General features: G+C 34.7%; 3 protein-coding genes across 3 annotated transcripts; 2 read left to right on the plus strand and 1 right to left on the minus strand.

Moving 5' to 3' along the window:
* Positions 1–3322: 3322 nt before the first annotated feature.
* Positions 3323–3786, plus strand: LOC120087630. Its single transcript, XM_039044469.1, has one exon. It carries the CDS (start codon positions 3350–3352, stop codon positions 3689–3691), a length of 342 nt encoding a protein of 113 aa, XP_038900397.1. The 5' UTR covers positions 3323–3349; the 3' UTR covers positions 3692–3786.
* Positions 3787–7403: 3617 nt separating this feature from the next.
* Positions 7404–9778, plus strand: LOC120088647 (THO complex subunit 4A-like). The gene is made up of 6 exons (XM_039046063.1): positions 7404–7703; positions 7816–7962; positions 8049–8117; positions 8203–8387; positions 8962–9482; positions 9574–9778. Exons 1-5 carry the CDS (start codon positions 7545–7547, stop codon positions 9113–9115), a joined length of 714 nt encoding a protein of 237 aa, XP_038901991.1. The 5' UTR covers positions 7404–7544; the 3' UTR covers positions 9116–9482; positions 9574–9778.
* Positions 9779–12370: 2592 nt separating this feature from the next.
* LOC120088649 (histone H4) lies at positions 12371–12941 on the minus strand. The gene has a single exon (XM_039046065.1). The coding sequence runs from the start codon at positions 12863–12865 to the stop codon at positions 12554–12556; it is 312 nt and encodes a 103-aa protein (XP_038901993.1). The 5' UTR covers positions 12866–12941; the 3' UTR covers positions 12371–12553.
* Between the last annotated feature and the right edge of the window lie 2879 nt (positions 12942–15820).

A 15820-nucleotide genomic window follows, 5' to 3' on the forward strand; every position in this document is an offset into this window, starting at 1 on the left:
CGATCCTCTGATTTTCTCTCACTCGAATGTGTACGCTTGATTCGAGGAAGTGAAGCATGTGATGATCTCGAAGTTGAAGTCTTGGAAGAATGCTTGTATATTTAAAGGACTTCGGTCTTCATAATATTTGTATCTCCAAAGGACTTCAGTCTTCAAGTGTGGTCAGGATGCTTGTATCTTCAAAGGACTTCGATCTTCAAAACTTTGATATATCTTCTGATCTTCAGAGCTTTGATATGTCTTATGATCTTCAGAGATTTAATATCTTCTGATCTTCAAAGCTTTAGAGGAGTTATGTTCTTCAGATTCTTGGAGCTTCAAACTTCAGATCTTCAGAGAGATTTTTCCTTCATTTCCTCCAACCTTCCCCAAATGAAGAGATGAGACCTCTATTTATAGAGGTTGGGCCTTACATGGGCTTGTGCCTAATTACTTTATTGGGCCCAAATTGGGTTTGCCTAAAGTTGGATTTTGGCTCATTTATTGTTGGGTCAAAATACTGGATTTGTGTGTAGTCTTTTAATTTAGCCCAAAATTTCAAAATGGGTTTGAATTGGGTTGGGCCTGAGCAACTTTAATTACTCGGCCCAATCCAACTTATAACTTTTTCAATAGACTCGGAGTTTCCTTGATGATGTGGCAACTCGTGATTTGTTGAAATTTCTCATTCAACAACAATCACTAAAGTAAATTTATTGGTGTTCATTAACATTTAGGAAATTGAAAAGTGAAAAAAAATGCCTAAGAACCATTAAATTGCTTAACGTGAAGGACCGGTCTTCTTCTCCGCTATTTTTTTTGTGTGAGGATCCATGTATATTTATGATCCATGTGTATTTATGTACTAATTCACTTTGTTTGTGACTTGCATACATATATTGGTTAGATTAAAAGATGATCGAGAATTGAAATATTAGAAAAGAAATATTTGAGAATTGGAAAATTGAAAAAGGAGTAATTTTATATGGACATCAATTATATTTAATTAGTATATGTGTAGATATATAATTTATTTTCAATCAAAATATTTTGAGTTAATTTATTTTGAATGAAATCTTTTGAATTAGTTAATGTGGATAATTTTCTTTTTCTTTAAAAAAATATTTTTAACGTGAAAAAACGTGAATATAATTTTAAAATCAAGCATAAATTATTTATTTTGAATAAAATCTTTTGAATTAGTTAATATGATGAGGAATAATTTAAAGAAAACTAAAAACGAAAATCTAATTTTAAGATCAAACATAAATAATTTATTTTGAATAATGTGTCGTTGATTTTTTTAAAAAAAAAAATCTAAAAACAATTTTCTAACAAAATGAAGATAATACTCTAAAAACACACAAACTAAAATATCATTATATATATTTTTAAATTTCATATGATTTAGTTTCTTGATAATCCTCTAAAAGAACATAATCNTAATTAAAAACCCTTTTACATGTGACGCTAAAAAGGGAAAAATAAGATTTTTTTTTTTTACTTATTTTTTCCCTTTACGACATATGCTCAAAATATGGGGAAAAACTTGAATTATTTTATGATCTTAATTGTGAAATTGCCTATAATATCATTAAAAAGGGTAAAAGAGTTTCTCTCCTTAGCCCCTTTAGATAATATAAATATGGATAGATTGATGACCAAATATTTCTATAGTATTGAATAAGATAGATAAAAACAAACAATTGACAAATAGAGCTTATCTACAACTATCTATAACTCCAAATAGAGTTTATCTCAATGATAGATAAGATGAAAAATACTAACATCTAAATCCTCCTACTAAATAAAGAAAGGATAATGGCAGAATCACAATAACAGAAATAACATAGAGAAACCTTGAAGTTATATTGTGTTTTTTTTTTCTTTAATTTTTTTGATAAGTTTTATTATTATTTATTTTAATTTTTTGATAAGAAACCTGAAGTAAAAACCAACAATCGAAAGGCTGGGGGAGATCTCGAAGATAAGTTGACATCTAGTTTTTCACTGTGTTGGACATCCTTATTGGTGCAATTTCATATAGCCTATGCAAAAGACAAATTTCTCAAACCAATTTAACCAAAAATATTTTTTTTATTAAAAAAGGCGAAAACGAATGTTTTTCGTCCGAAGTCCCTTTTAAATATTATAGATTTTTCAATTTCATACTCATCAATATTTGTAAGACGTGGGATGGATTTTTTTTTTTTAATTTACATTTAATACAATAAAATAATTAAGCAGGGTACATATAAAAAATTTTGATTTTTTTTTTTAAAGTAAAAATGATTCTCTAGATAAAACAGATAAAGAAAGTAAGTAAGTTTTTTATATTTATTATTAGTAATAATATGATTATTATTTAAAAGAAACTAAATACATCCTAAGAAAGAATATTTGTACATTTAACTCAAAGCCCTCCATTGACGTTGTAACGTTTTCCTACTCCCTGATATATATATCTTCAAGTCTTTCTCTTAAATTACAAAATATTTACATATTTCAACACAAAAGTAATCAATATTATAATAGAAGTTATAAGGCAAAACAAAACATATATATAGCGAGTACAAAGAAGAAAAGCAACCCTAAGTAGAAGAGAAATTCAAATGTTTGTAAAAAAATGGTCGAAGATATAAATTCATACATTTTTAAAAATTAAGTTGAAATAAAAAGATAAATTTTTTCATATTCTAACATCTTTATCTCTTAAATAATAAGTTAGGTATTGATGTGATAATTTGAAAAGATAATCAATAGTTAATACTAATTTATATTTTTATATTCAACTTAAGTTCATTCATTTGCCAATATAAACGTACATAGTGTTTGTACTATCGACTTCGATGATTATGTTTCTCCATTTTATTTTTAACCATATATAAAAGGTGTCCAACCCATAAAACTGAGTGCTTTTTCATTCTTTTTGAATCTTTATATGACTGATTTAAGTTATTTTTTCTTCAAATTCAGAGAGGTTGACAAAAATGAACTTCTCACAGGTTCTGTCATTTTTACTCTTCAAATGGAAGCAATTTTCCATTTATAATTCGTGGTTTACCATTGTTCATGCTTGACGATTATTGTTATTTTGAAAAATACTTGGAATAAAACAAAAGGAAAGAGAAGTATTTATTTTTTTAGACTACACACTAGAACAAAATGAAAATAAGATAGTGAAAGAGAAAGACGTGGCAACCCGACATGATGAAACACGAAAGAAAGAAGAATTTTCTTGAGACAGTTGGTTAAACCAACGTGCACCCATTTTCCCTCTTTCTACATCCAAATAAAACCTCCCCATTGCCATACCCAAATTCATAATTCATCCGCATCACAATCCGTCTCTTTTCCTTTCTTCTTCCCAATGCCCATCTCTTTCCTCCACCGCTTCTCTCTAGATCCGCCGCACTGTCGCTCCGCCGCCAAATGGACGGCGCTATTAGCGCTAACCGCCGCCGTGGCCTCCTTTGCTCCGGAGTTCATTTTCACAAATGCAACGTCTCCCCATTCCTCGTTCTCTAAATCTTGCCGTCGCGATGGCTACATCAGGATCCCGCTTGACCTTCCCGGCGATGTTCTCTGCCTGCCGGCGAAAATGGTGAATCGGTCCAGTTTGGATTTCTTCGTTCCTACTGTGTTTGCGGCTCTCGGCGTCGGCGTTTCGGCTTGCTTCGTTAGATCACTGGGATTGTGGGAAGAATTCTGAGATTTTTCGATTGCAATTCGTGGGGATTTGTTTCTGTTTTCGGATAAAATTGAAAATTTCGGAGATGAAACAAGATATATGAAAGGGTTTATGCGTAGAAGGCCTAAACAAAATACGTTAATTTTGGACAATTATACATTATTTATTTATTTGCACAACTTTATTTTATTGAAAATTTAAAGTTTATGTAGATTTACACTTTCTATAGAAGTAGTGGATGAATCCAAATTGCAGTATTTATTAAGGTTTATGGTCTAATCTAACAAAGTAAGAGTTTGAGGATCCAAATTTGATAAGTTCATAATATAAATTGATTTTTTTTCCTTGTTTAAATTAAAATTATGGGATACAAATATAAAATTTATAGGCCTTCCGTGTCATGATTTTAAAATTTAAACTTAAAAAATTTTAAAATATGACTGGGGCACTTGGAAACATCTTCATTGTTTTTTTTTTTTTTTTTTTGGTATCTTCATTTTCTTATACTTACCAAATATTTTAAAACACTCCTAATTTCAAGGGGTTCTAATAATTGACCAAATAGTAGGGCCACTGAGGCGTTTGGAACGCTGAGTGAGTCATAATAGTAAGTATTTATTATAGTTCGTGGTTATAATAGTCTGTGTTATAATAATCTGTGTTTGAAAGTGTAAGTTATTATAGTAGTCTTTGTTTAGTGTGCAAGTTATTATAGTATGTGATATAATAGTCTGTGTTTGTTGGGTAGGTTATTATATCTGAGTTATAATAATCTGTGTTTGGGTGCAAATTATTATAATAGTCGGTTATAACAGTATGTAAACTAAATGCATATTATCTTAGTATATATCACAATTGATTATACTTTTCCGTATATCAAAGGAAAATTTTTTAAATGAAATATCATATTTTCATGAACCTAAATAAAATTATTTGTTCCACCAATTTGTATAAAATGTATTGAACATTGCATTGTCCATTCTACTGATTTTAACCTTGTTTGACGTATCAAACTTCGTGAACATGCAACAAATACGATTCCATTCTTTTCAAAGGATATTAATCATTGCCCAACACATTAATGTATGTAGAGATAGAGAAATTTCACAAACAGCAAAACAAGAAAACTAAATCACATTCATGTTCATCAAATAGTACGGAGTCAAACATAAAAAGTCTTATAAAGTACAAGTCATAATTTATATATGTCCAAATTAAATATGGAAAAGTCGGTGATGAAAATAGTTGGTCAGGCGTTGTCTATAAGAAGAAACTCGCAATACTCCAATTTCATATCTGTTGGAACAGACAAAAAACTTTCCATATTATGCACATTGTGGAATATGATATTCATAAGCTTCACCTTATGTCAGGTTTGCAGTTATGGAATTTCGTTAAGTTCATTCACAACCTTGGCACGCAGCTCAACCTTTGTTGCACGCTGCTTTTTTGGTCATTCAGCAATGAACTACAATTCGTCATTTACAAGTCCACTGCATTCTTAAAAACCTCAACCAACTCAGACTGATATCCATGATGCTTTCTTTTACTACCCCTTGATGAATTGCCTCCTTTGGAACAAAAAATCAATCGGGGTTCCATGAAACTCATCCTATGACAGGTCATGTTCCTGTGAATTATTAGTAGAAGCACCTTCATGCATACGCCCTGACACATTTGAGGCCATGTCACCAAATGTCTCTACCCCTTCTCCAATTTTACGTTCCTTGCCAAAGACGTAGGCTAGGTCATCAAAATATGAGAATAACTTGTTCAAGAGCCCTTTTGCTACAGGATAGCTCTACATGGAGAGTATGACTAGTCAATATAATAGGTGACGATGAATGAAAAAAAAATGTTTATGAAATTTTACCTTCACCCAACCATCGAACGTCTCTTTCCTAAACAATCATTGAACATAACAGATACATTGATCATCAGAGACCGATAATCAAAGACCAAGAATAGAACATTGAAATCAAGCATAGAGCAAAATAAGCTTACAAATTTTCAAAAAAAAAAAAAAAAGGAAAGAAAGAAAGAAAGAAAGAAAAATATATAGTGGGCTCATCATCGGCTGTGAAGAGAAAGAAGACTTACCATTGGATCTGGTAACCCTACCAAGATCCGAACACCATCCTCCATCCCCTACCAAGCATGATCTGAGTTTCAACATGGTTATACGATTCGAACTTAGATAGACAGGAGGGACAACACAAAAGATTGAAAAACCAAAAGAAGCGGCAAGGGGAAACCTTCGTTTTGAGTAAATAGAGCAAAGAGAACCGAAAGAGGTGGAGTTCGGAATGGCAAGATGAAAGAGGACGAGTTACGAATCTAGAGAAAAACACAGATCTAAACTACCAAACATACCATAGTCTATATCTATGAAAGATTTTTTCAAATCCGACCAAAGAGAACCACAATGGCATTCGATCGACAGAAATGAAGAAGGAGAAGCTCTGAAACCCACCAGGAACAACGCCGATTGGGAACAATGGCAAAACCCTATGGAGAAGAGATGAAAGGAAACAAAGCAAAATAATCGAGCGCTAATAGAAGTAAGCAAAACGAGGGAGAGTGAGGAAAAAAATCAAAATAGGGGCAAAATAATTGTGCACCGTGTAACATGCTCAAATGAGTTTTGAATGCAAAATAATCAAGTATAAAGTAATCGAGCATGGAGTATGATGTCGATATGATCGAGTATACACGTGTCGATTGCAGACGTATTGAGTGACCATGAAGTTGGGTATNACACGTGTCGATTGCAGACGTATTGAGTGACCATGAAGTTGGGTATCGAGTGGCCTTCAAACGTGTTTTGAATTCAAAATAATCAAGTATAAAGTAATCTAACATCGAGTATAACGTTGATAGGATTGAGTATACACGTGTCGGTTGCAGGCGTATCGAGTGAAGCTAGGAATCGAGTGACCTTCAAACGTATTTTGAATTCAAAATAATCAAGTATAAAGTAATCGAGCATCCAGTATGACGTCGATATGATTGAGTATACACGTGTCAATTGCAGGCGTATCGAGTGAACTACAAACGTGTTTTGAATTCAAAATAATCGAGTATAAAGTAATCGAGCATCGAGTATGACATCGATATAGATGAGTATATATGTGTTGATTGCAGGCATATCGAGTGACCTTCAAGCATTTTTTGAATTCAAAATCATCGAGTATAAAGTAATCGAGCATCGAGTTTGACGTCGATATGATCGAGTATACACGTGTCGATTGCAGTTGTATCGAGTGACCATGAAGTTGGGTATCGAGTAACCGTACATCGAGAAACGTATGACGAGCCATCAAGGATCAAGTAACTGAAGTAAAATAATCGAGCACATAGGAGTAAGGAAAACGAGGAAGAGTAAGGAAACATACCAAAATAATCGACATTTGGGCTCCAATTATTTTAGTTGGAGTCCCAAATATTGGATGAGCTATTATAACCCACCCATCCAATTATAAATAAAGGGCCAAACGCCCCCAAAATAACAAGCCTTTTTTTGAAATTTTCCGTGTGCACGTTAGTTCCTCAATACCATGTGATAAAAGAAAAAAATAATAAAAAAAAAGAAAGCGAACTAAAAAAAAAAAAAAAACAATTTATTTGTAACGCGCGAGCGCGTGTGACTTTATATTGAGGTTAGTGAAACGGCGTCGTAAAAGTAAATAACGCGTATAAACTACGCGGTCCTCTTAGGTCTTTATATCGACTGAGAAAAGCAGCCTTCATCCTCATATCTCTCCCCCAAACCCTTTCACTATCGACGAATCTGCGAAACCCTAAATCCCTTTTTATCTCAGTCTTCTCTTCCGACTGCTCCTTCACTGTGTTTCTGTTCAATTTCTGTTCAAACATGGCCGCTCCTTTGGATATGAGTCTTGATGATATCATAAAGAACAACAAAAAATCCAGATCCGGAAATTCTAGAGGTCGCGGAAGAGGTTCTGGACCTGGTCCCGTCCGTCGATTTCCCAATCGCGCCGCTAATCGCACACCTTATTCCGCTCCCAAGGTATGGTTTCGAGTTTTTTCGTTAGCTTCGAGGTTTATGTCGCTTTGTCCCGATTTGCCCTCTTCGAATCCTGGATTGAAGTTTTGTTTTGATTTGTTGAACTTGGGGTTAGGCACCGGAGACGACGTGGCAGCATGATATGTTTGCCGATCCGGGTTCTGGATTTGCTGGGCAGGGTGGGCGAGCCTCTGCTATTCAAACTGGGACCAAGCTTTACATATCTAATTTGGATTATGGTGTTTCTAACGAAGATATTAAGGTATTTATAACTCGTGGATGAGGAAAACGATAAGAGAGATTTCCTTTTTTGTTTTGGGCTTTTGTTGACAGTGTCGGTGTTTGCAGGAACTTTTTTCCGAAGTTGGTGATATGAAACGCTATGGAATCCACTATGACAAGAGTGGGAGATCCAAGGTATCTTACGAGGCCTGGCATAAATATCGGTTCTTTTGCGTTCCCTAATTTTTTGGTCAAAGTTTAGAAATCCTCTTTTCTATAGGGAACGGCAGAAGTAGTTTTCTCAAGGCGACTAGATGCTGTTGCGGCCGTCAAGAAGTACAACAACGTTCAGCTTGATGGAAAGCCAATGAAAATAGAGATCGTTGGAACTAATATTTCCACGCCTGCTGTTGGTCCAACCGCTGCTGTGAACCCTTTCGAAAATTTAAATGGGGCTCCCAGAAGGTATCGATCCTATTCTGTTTTCATGCCAAATCATTGAGAATAGAACACGGATATGTTTATAATTGGATGCGACAATTAACTACATCATCATAATGGAACAAAATATATCATAAATTGCAAGTCGTCTTTGGATGTCATGTGATGTGATATTAGCTGTTTAGTTTCTTGAGTCTTATGTTATAATAACTGTCGGAAGTTTCTTCCCCTTGTATTGGAGAGTTTTATTTCTGCTTATAAAGAATTTCTATTGGAGTCTTTTCACTAGTGCTGTAATAGTGAACTTGTTGTGTATGCATTATGGTATATTTCTGGCGGTAGTATGCTGTTGTCTAGTTTCTGGGAAATCTGCCTCTGATGCAGAAAATGGGCAAATATGCATTTGGTACTTGAAACACTTTTTTAAAAAATTTGTATACTGTTGTAGAGACTATTGGAGCCATCTTTTTTCTTCTGTAGTATGCCCTTGTATTCAAATCACTTTATTTTGCATTCAGTTTGGCTTTGTTGACATTCATTTTATACAATCAGTGGTACTATCTATATCATAATGACATTCCTTTTCATATGGAAACAGGCAGCAAGGTAGGGGTGGTCCACCATCACGTCAACGTGGTCGTGGTTTTGGAAGGGGGCGTGGGCGGGGAAGAGGCCCAAGTGAAAAGGTGTCTGCAGAAGATCTTGATGCCGACTTGGAGAAGTATCATGCTGAGTCTATGCAGATAAATTAGTTGGTTCTTATATCTATGCTTTGGTTCAACCAGCACCATCTGTTCTCTGTATCTCACCACCATTGTCTAGACTTGCAGAAAAGGGCTATAGTTTTGCGTTGAATTGGTTTGAATTTCTTTACAGCTTTTGGGCTTTCTATTGTTTAGCTTTCGTGTATGATGACTTCAGCACGGTAATGTAATTGACGAACAGTAGTCAGTGTGTACTCTGCTTTCATTCATTAAGTCCTTTCTGTTTCATTTAATGAGTTGGGAATCAAAGTGGATCTATCACTCATAGCCCGATCACATCTGCGAGGATGACATTGGTTGGAATAAAAAGCCAGCTGCAAATTATACAACAAATGAGTTGCGGTTTCCCATTGAGGTAGATGTCTGTATTTTTTGTGCTGTTGATTTCCATATTTTTCTCTCACGATTTTAACTAATTTGATATTTCTCTTTTAAATTTTTTGCAGGGAACTTCGACTCAATAAAACTAATATGTAGGCATTGAACTTATTGAGAGTTGGCTAATGTCATAGCTATGGGATCCGACTCGAGTCAAATGAAATTAAGAAATTACCAAGATGAATAAGCCTTGTTGGTCTATGGATCTTCATCTTTGCCTGCGTTTTATAGTAAAAATGCCTGGTAACGGGTGATATCATTATTTTAAAGTAATTGTTGTTCAAACATGTGCAACGTGGTGGTGGTGGTATTCTACTGCTGTGCTTGTGGAGAATATCCGCAGAGCAATTTGCCACAACTTGAAGGCCAGCCCGCATTTGAGGTACCATACCATCACTGTTGAGGACAGTACCAAGTTTTTTTTATTACTGCTCGAGTGCTAGTCTTGCAACATGATCTCCTTCCTTAGATGATGGATGGCATCATGAGATCGGTAAAAACTTGGTCTCTCCGGAATCATATACAATGCATTTACATTTGTTTGAATATTTGAAAACAACCTGTCTGTGGATTGTGTTCCCGTCTTATTTATAGATGATATGTGCAGGTAGGAGTAATGTCATTGGATTTTATTATGATTCTTTTTAGAACGCATAGTAGCAATAGCGTAAGTGGACATGTTGATTTCAGCTTCTTCGTACTTCCATACTCACCGAATCGGTCAGAATTGATGGTTTCTTTTTGTAAATGCTGTAGTGTGTTTGTCGATGTCAATTTAGAGTGATTTATATAGATGATAGGGTGATAGGGTATGTGTATAATGGTGTAATTTTGGTAACATTCCCCCATTAGTGCGTAGGTCGTCTGAATAATAGTCATTACAGCACAAATTATATTTGTAATATGTAAAATCTTTCGATATTAAATATGAAATGAAATATCAGATTGAAAATTTCTTTTAAAATTTCCTAGTTGACAGTAGAGAGGTATAATGCGATTTGATTGTATGATGATTTTTTAGTTGTGCCCATGAGCAGCTTAGACCAAACTCCCTTCAAGTACAAGTTGTGCTAACGCATTTTAAGTAAGGCGATGCGGGTGCACGGTTTGGTTCATCCGATTTGGCACAAGGATCGAACTGAATAGTAGATTGGCAGATGGGGGCCTGTATCTCTCTCTACCTAATATTTCAATTTTGCCTCCCTAATCAATCTCCTGGGTGCATGGTTTGGTTCCATTCGATTTTGCACAAGGATCAAACTGAATAGTAGATTGACAAATGGAGGCCTGCATTGTGGGGGGGATTTTCAATTAATTTTTTAGTACTAATAAATAAATATAAATCAAATTATTCATATATATAATCTAAATTTAAATATTCAAGTTAAACATATTCATTATCTTTTTTAATAAATAATCAATTTAAATTTAAATGTAATATTTATATAATAATAATAACTTAACATTAGATAACTATATTAAATAAATATTTAAAAACTAATCGGGGTAGGGACAGGAAATGGGGTTGGGGTCGAGGAATGCATTCTCCGTCTCCGAAATTTTTTTTTCATTCACTCCTATTTTCCACCCAATCATGGAATCTCCACCCAACAAGTGGGTTCGTGGGGTCATGTCCATGAAAAATTAGACATCCCTATCTGCATCTCTCTACCTAATTCTTCAATTTTGCCTCCCTAATCCCCTAGTTCCATTAACTATGAATTGGTGTATATCTTTGAATTGGTGTATATCTTTCATAATTTCAGCAAAATTCATGGCAGTTTCTAAATTTCTCTAGATACATCAAGTGGGTTCATTATTTCAGTACGTGGTACTTGGTTTTAAAGGACTTAGTGGGGAATTAATGGGAGACCATCGAATGGATGATCTAAAAATCAAGCAAAGAATACAAAAGGACTTGATTTTTTAAATTGTCGAATGACCCTTTATTGATCCCAAATTTGAGTGAAATTATTAAAATATATTTGCATGCACGCAAAAAGTCTTGCTCTTGCTCATTTTACTCTATTCTTTTTCACTTACAAATCACTCTCATTCATCTCGCTCTTCTTTTTCCACTCACGAATCATTTTCTCATTCTAGCTCATTCTTCATTTCCTCACTCATGAATCATTGTGAGACGCTCTTTGTTCACTCACTTTCTCCATTTTCTCACTCATAAAATCATTCCTTTTTCTGATCTCTTGTTCATCAGAGCTAGTCATATCAAAGTTGGTATTTGACCATTTTTTAAAAATATTTTCTTCGGAGGTTGGGAAGATACCATGTAGGCAGGTTTAGTCATTTAGCCACTTTCTCTTATTAAAATAGTTCTGATTATTTTTTAAAAAACAATTATATTTTTGCCTTTTTTTAGAGCAAATTGCAAATAAAATCTAATTATAATTAATCCTCAAACTTTTGATTATAAAAATTAGTCCCCTAAATTTCTACAAACATTTCCTCAATTTTGTGATACTTATAAAAATTGAACCTACAAATAATAAAATTTAAATTTTTAAACTTATACAAATGTCATAATTTACTCAATTACACAAGTTTAAAGTCCAATTTGACTTAGTTTTAATAATCATACATGTTTGAGAACTTAATTATGAAAATTAAAAAATTTGGGTGCAATTGCAATTGCTATAATAGCTCAAGATTGATTTTTGCAATTTACCCTTTTTATTTACTTTATGGAATTGGGGTAAGAATTTTGCGAGTTAGGAAGGTACAACACATAAGGTGATTTATTCATAACTCAAATCCAAATAAATCATTCAAATCCCAACCTTTAAACAATGAGATATTAAATATTAATGTTATCTGTCGTTCTACCAAGTATTTGAGTAATGTGGTCTACCAAAATTATTAATTAATTAACAAGGTTCAATCGATCAGAACATTCTAACAAATTTTCATAGCGTAATCCTTCAATTCATTATCTCAAAAGCTTTAGAACAAAGAAGAGAAAATTAATCTATAAGACCAGTAGAGCCTAAGAAAATCCAGATCCACAGCCAAGATCTACAATCAATCGATAACCTAACCTCCGAAACCGTACAGAGTCCTTCCTTGCCTTTTCAAGGCATAAACCACATCCATGGCAGTCACCGTCTTCCTCCTAGCGTGCTCAGTGTAGGTCACAGCATCACGAATCACATTCTCAAGGAAAATCTTCAAAACACCTCTGGTTTCTTCATAGATCAATCCACTGATACGCTTCACACCGCCTCTGCGAGCCAAACGGCGAATTGCAGGCTTGGTAATGCCCTGAATGTTGTCTCTCAAAACCTTTCTATGACGCTTTGCTCCTCCCTTTCCCAATCCCTTGCCGCCCTTTCCACGTCCAGACATTTTCAGAGAAGATCGTTGATTTTCGGGGATGAAGAAGAGGGTTTATTGGAAAATTTGAATTTGTTGTGAAAGATCAATTGGGTGGGAGTATTTATACGAGTGCGGGTTGGGCGCGGAAATTTGTCGTCAGTTGGATCTTTTGTTGATCGACGGCTAGAAAGGTCGATCCACGTGAAACTTCCGCGGATTAGGATTTTGAAAAGTGAAATAATAGCGGTTTTCATTTATATTTGGCGGGTTGAGGTGAGAATTTTAATGGCGGGAATGGGAAACTGCCAAAACTTATGTGCCAAATTATTGATAATTAGATGCGCGCCGATAATCTTTGCCTGAGTTCTTCCAAACACACCCACACAAAAAAAAAAAAAAAAAAAAAAAAAACCTTATTTTTTATTTTAAATTAACCTCACACTCAATTCGTTATTAGAGAAAAATAGATAATTGTCTAATATTTAATATTATTATAAATATATATGATAACCAACTAGTTGGGATGATGTCCTAAAGTCTCGTGTCACGTAGTTTGTAAACACAGTTTGTACGAACGCTTGTGATGTATAATATATGATTATTTAACTTCACTACTTGACTTTGCACGTTTGATGTTTTTATTTGCTTTACCACAAACCAATGAACTAAAAATACTTAAACATGTATGTGATGACATACAGGTGGATCATATCTTAAATGATAACTAAAATGGTCTGTAGTATATGGATATAAGAGGGAAACATTATCACTACGGATGCATCCCGCTTTGTAGAATAGTTTATAAGTGTTGTGACTTGACACAAATGGTCTGATCCTGATTATTCGCGTGAGGACATGCGAGCGAGGGCGCCCTATACAAAGAATTTGTATAAGACCTGACCACGAAGTGTTAACATCTCGTTAAATAGCGTTGTTCGTGACAGAGACTTCACTTCACTAGGATGACCATAGTAACATGACCTCAATCGTGAGTGAGTTGGGAACTTCTGCCATCGGAGGCGGTCCTTTGATTTGCATGGGTGCGAGTGGCTAGGTCGCCGACTCAAACCTGCCAGTTTGGGGATTCGTCTAATTTGGGAGTTGGGAACTCAACTACATAAGATTGAATTCATTCCTTCTTCGAATCAAGGGTAAGTAGATAGATTGCTCCCTTGAGTGCTGATCCCGGGACTTGAATGATGTGGTGCCACATAACTTCTCATGACCCGAGAGGTATCCACACATAGCAGGACTATGTTGTATTGTTCATCAAAGGGATCAGTGGTACTTAAGGAGTAAGATGTAACTACAGAGGCAAAACGGTAAATTGGCCTAGTTGTACTTATGAACGTTTGTGAAGGGTTATCGTATTGATGATTGGTTATATCCGATAGACACAAAAATATATCTATGGTAAAGAGAATTCAACTATCGGTCTTTAGTGGAATGTCTGGCAATTAACGGATGGTGGATCTCATGGCTAAAGAGTTTAGTCAACTATTAATGCACCGTTGGAGTTTCAAGTCATAGGTCTATAAGGTCCCCTTGGTAGCTTGGATTCAAGTTGAGAAATAGTTTTTTTGATCAGTTTGAAATGTTCAATTTGACAAGAGGGAGTTTGATTGTATATGATATAATTTAACCCGTTAATTATATATGATATGATTGATTATATGTATGAGATATATTAATTGGAGGAAAAAGGATATAAATATGATTTATATCTAATGGGGGAGAAAACAATATGGTTGATATATGATATTAAACTATAGGTTAATGAATATAATATAATTATATTTATTATTTTCTAATTTGGAAATTATGGGATAATTTATCGCCGTTTTCTTTGTAATTATGCATTAGTGGGAAGTTGCATTCGGTTTTCATAGCTGCAGAATAAAATGAAAATTGTTTTTATTTTGTAAAAAACTCGGTTATTTGCTAAAAAAAAGGGTTAGTTGTTTATCGCTTAGTAAATAGGAGACTATACTATAGTCTGTGTTTACTAAATGGTCGCTTACACGCGCACGCCATTTATTAAACGATCGCTTACCTTTTCCTAATTGATCGCCTAGGGTCGAGCTTTTACCAAACGATCGTATAGACAATCACTTACCTTTTCTTACACGATCATGTATCTCACCTAAACAATCAAGCACTTTGTCTATACGATAGACTTAGCTTTCTCCCACTTGCTTGATCGTTGTATACGAATTGCAAGAACAAAACATTGACATTATCTCAAGCATCTTATATAGACAAGATGTTGTCTAGGTATAAATTGCAAAATTCCAAGAAATGATCTTTACCTTTCAGGCATGAAATTCACTTGTCTAAGGAACAGAGTCCTAAGACACCTCAAGAAGTTAAAAAGATGAATCGAATTCTATATACATCTATAGTTGGGAGTTCAATGTATGCAATGTTGTGTACTCGTCCCGATATATGCTATGTCGCAGGAATTGTCAGTAGATTTCAGTCCAATCCTTGTCATGACTATTGGACTGCTATTAAAAACATTCTCAAGTATTTACGGAGAACGAGAGATTATATGCTCGTGTATGGTCCTAAGGATCTGATCCTTACTGGATACACCGATCTGACTTTCAGGTTGATATTGATTCGAGAAAATCAACTTCGGGATCAATATTCACTCTTAACGGAGGAGCAGTTGTGTGGAGGAGCATCAAGTAGAGTTGTATTGCGGTCTCCACAATGGAAGCTGAGTATGTAGCTGTAAGCGAATCAGTAAAAGAAACATAGTTGATCCATTTACGAAGGTCCTCTCGGCTAAAGTGTTTGAGGATCACCTAGTAGAACTAGGTCTACGAGTTTTGTATCACTAAGGCAAGTGGGAGAATTTTGCTCCTTAAGTCCCATTACTAATGAATAAGATCCAACCAACAAATCGAGTCCCTTTTGGGTGAATGAGATGGCGGGGCCCCTTGTTTAAGACCTAGATTTAGTACTTAAGAGAACATCCTC

The sequence above is a fragment of the Benincasa hispida genome, chromosome 10 (genome assembly GCF_009727055.1).
Source record: "Benincasa hispida cultivar B227 chromosome 10, ASM972705v1, whole genome shotgun sequence".
In the NCBI taxonomy this organism is placed as follows: Eukaryota; Viridiplantae; Streptophyta; class Magnoliopsida; order Cucurbitales; family Cucurbitaceae; genus Benincasa; species Benincasa hispida.

What these genes read in the sequence shown, in the direction of transcription:
- LOC120088647 (XM_039046063.1), top strand. Translation starts at nt 7,545, where the DNA reads ATGGCCGCTCCTTTGGATATGAGTCTTGATGATATCATAAAGAACAAC. An exon ending in CACCTTATTCCGCTCCCAAG is followed by an intron (nt 7,704 to 7,815) that starts GTATGGTTTCGA and finishes ACTTGGGGTTAG; the next exon opens with GCACCGGAGACGACGTGGCA. An exon ending in ACAAGAGTGGGAGATCCAAG is followed by an intron (nt 8,118 to 8,202) that starts GTATCTTACGAG and finishes TCTTTTCTATAG; the next exon opens with GGAACGGCAGAAGTAGTTTT.
- LOC120087630 (XM_039044469.1), top strand. Translation starts at nt 3,350, where the DNA reads ATGCCCATCTCTTTCCTCCACCGCTTCTCTCTAGATCCGCCGCACTGT.
- LOC120088649 (XM_039046065.1), bottom strand. Translation starts at nt 12,865, where the DNA reads ATGTCTGGACGTGGAAAGGGCGGCAAGGGATTGGGAAAGGGAGGAGCA.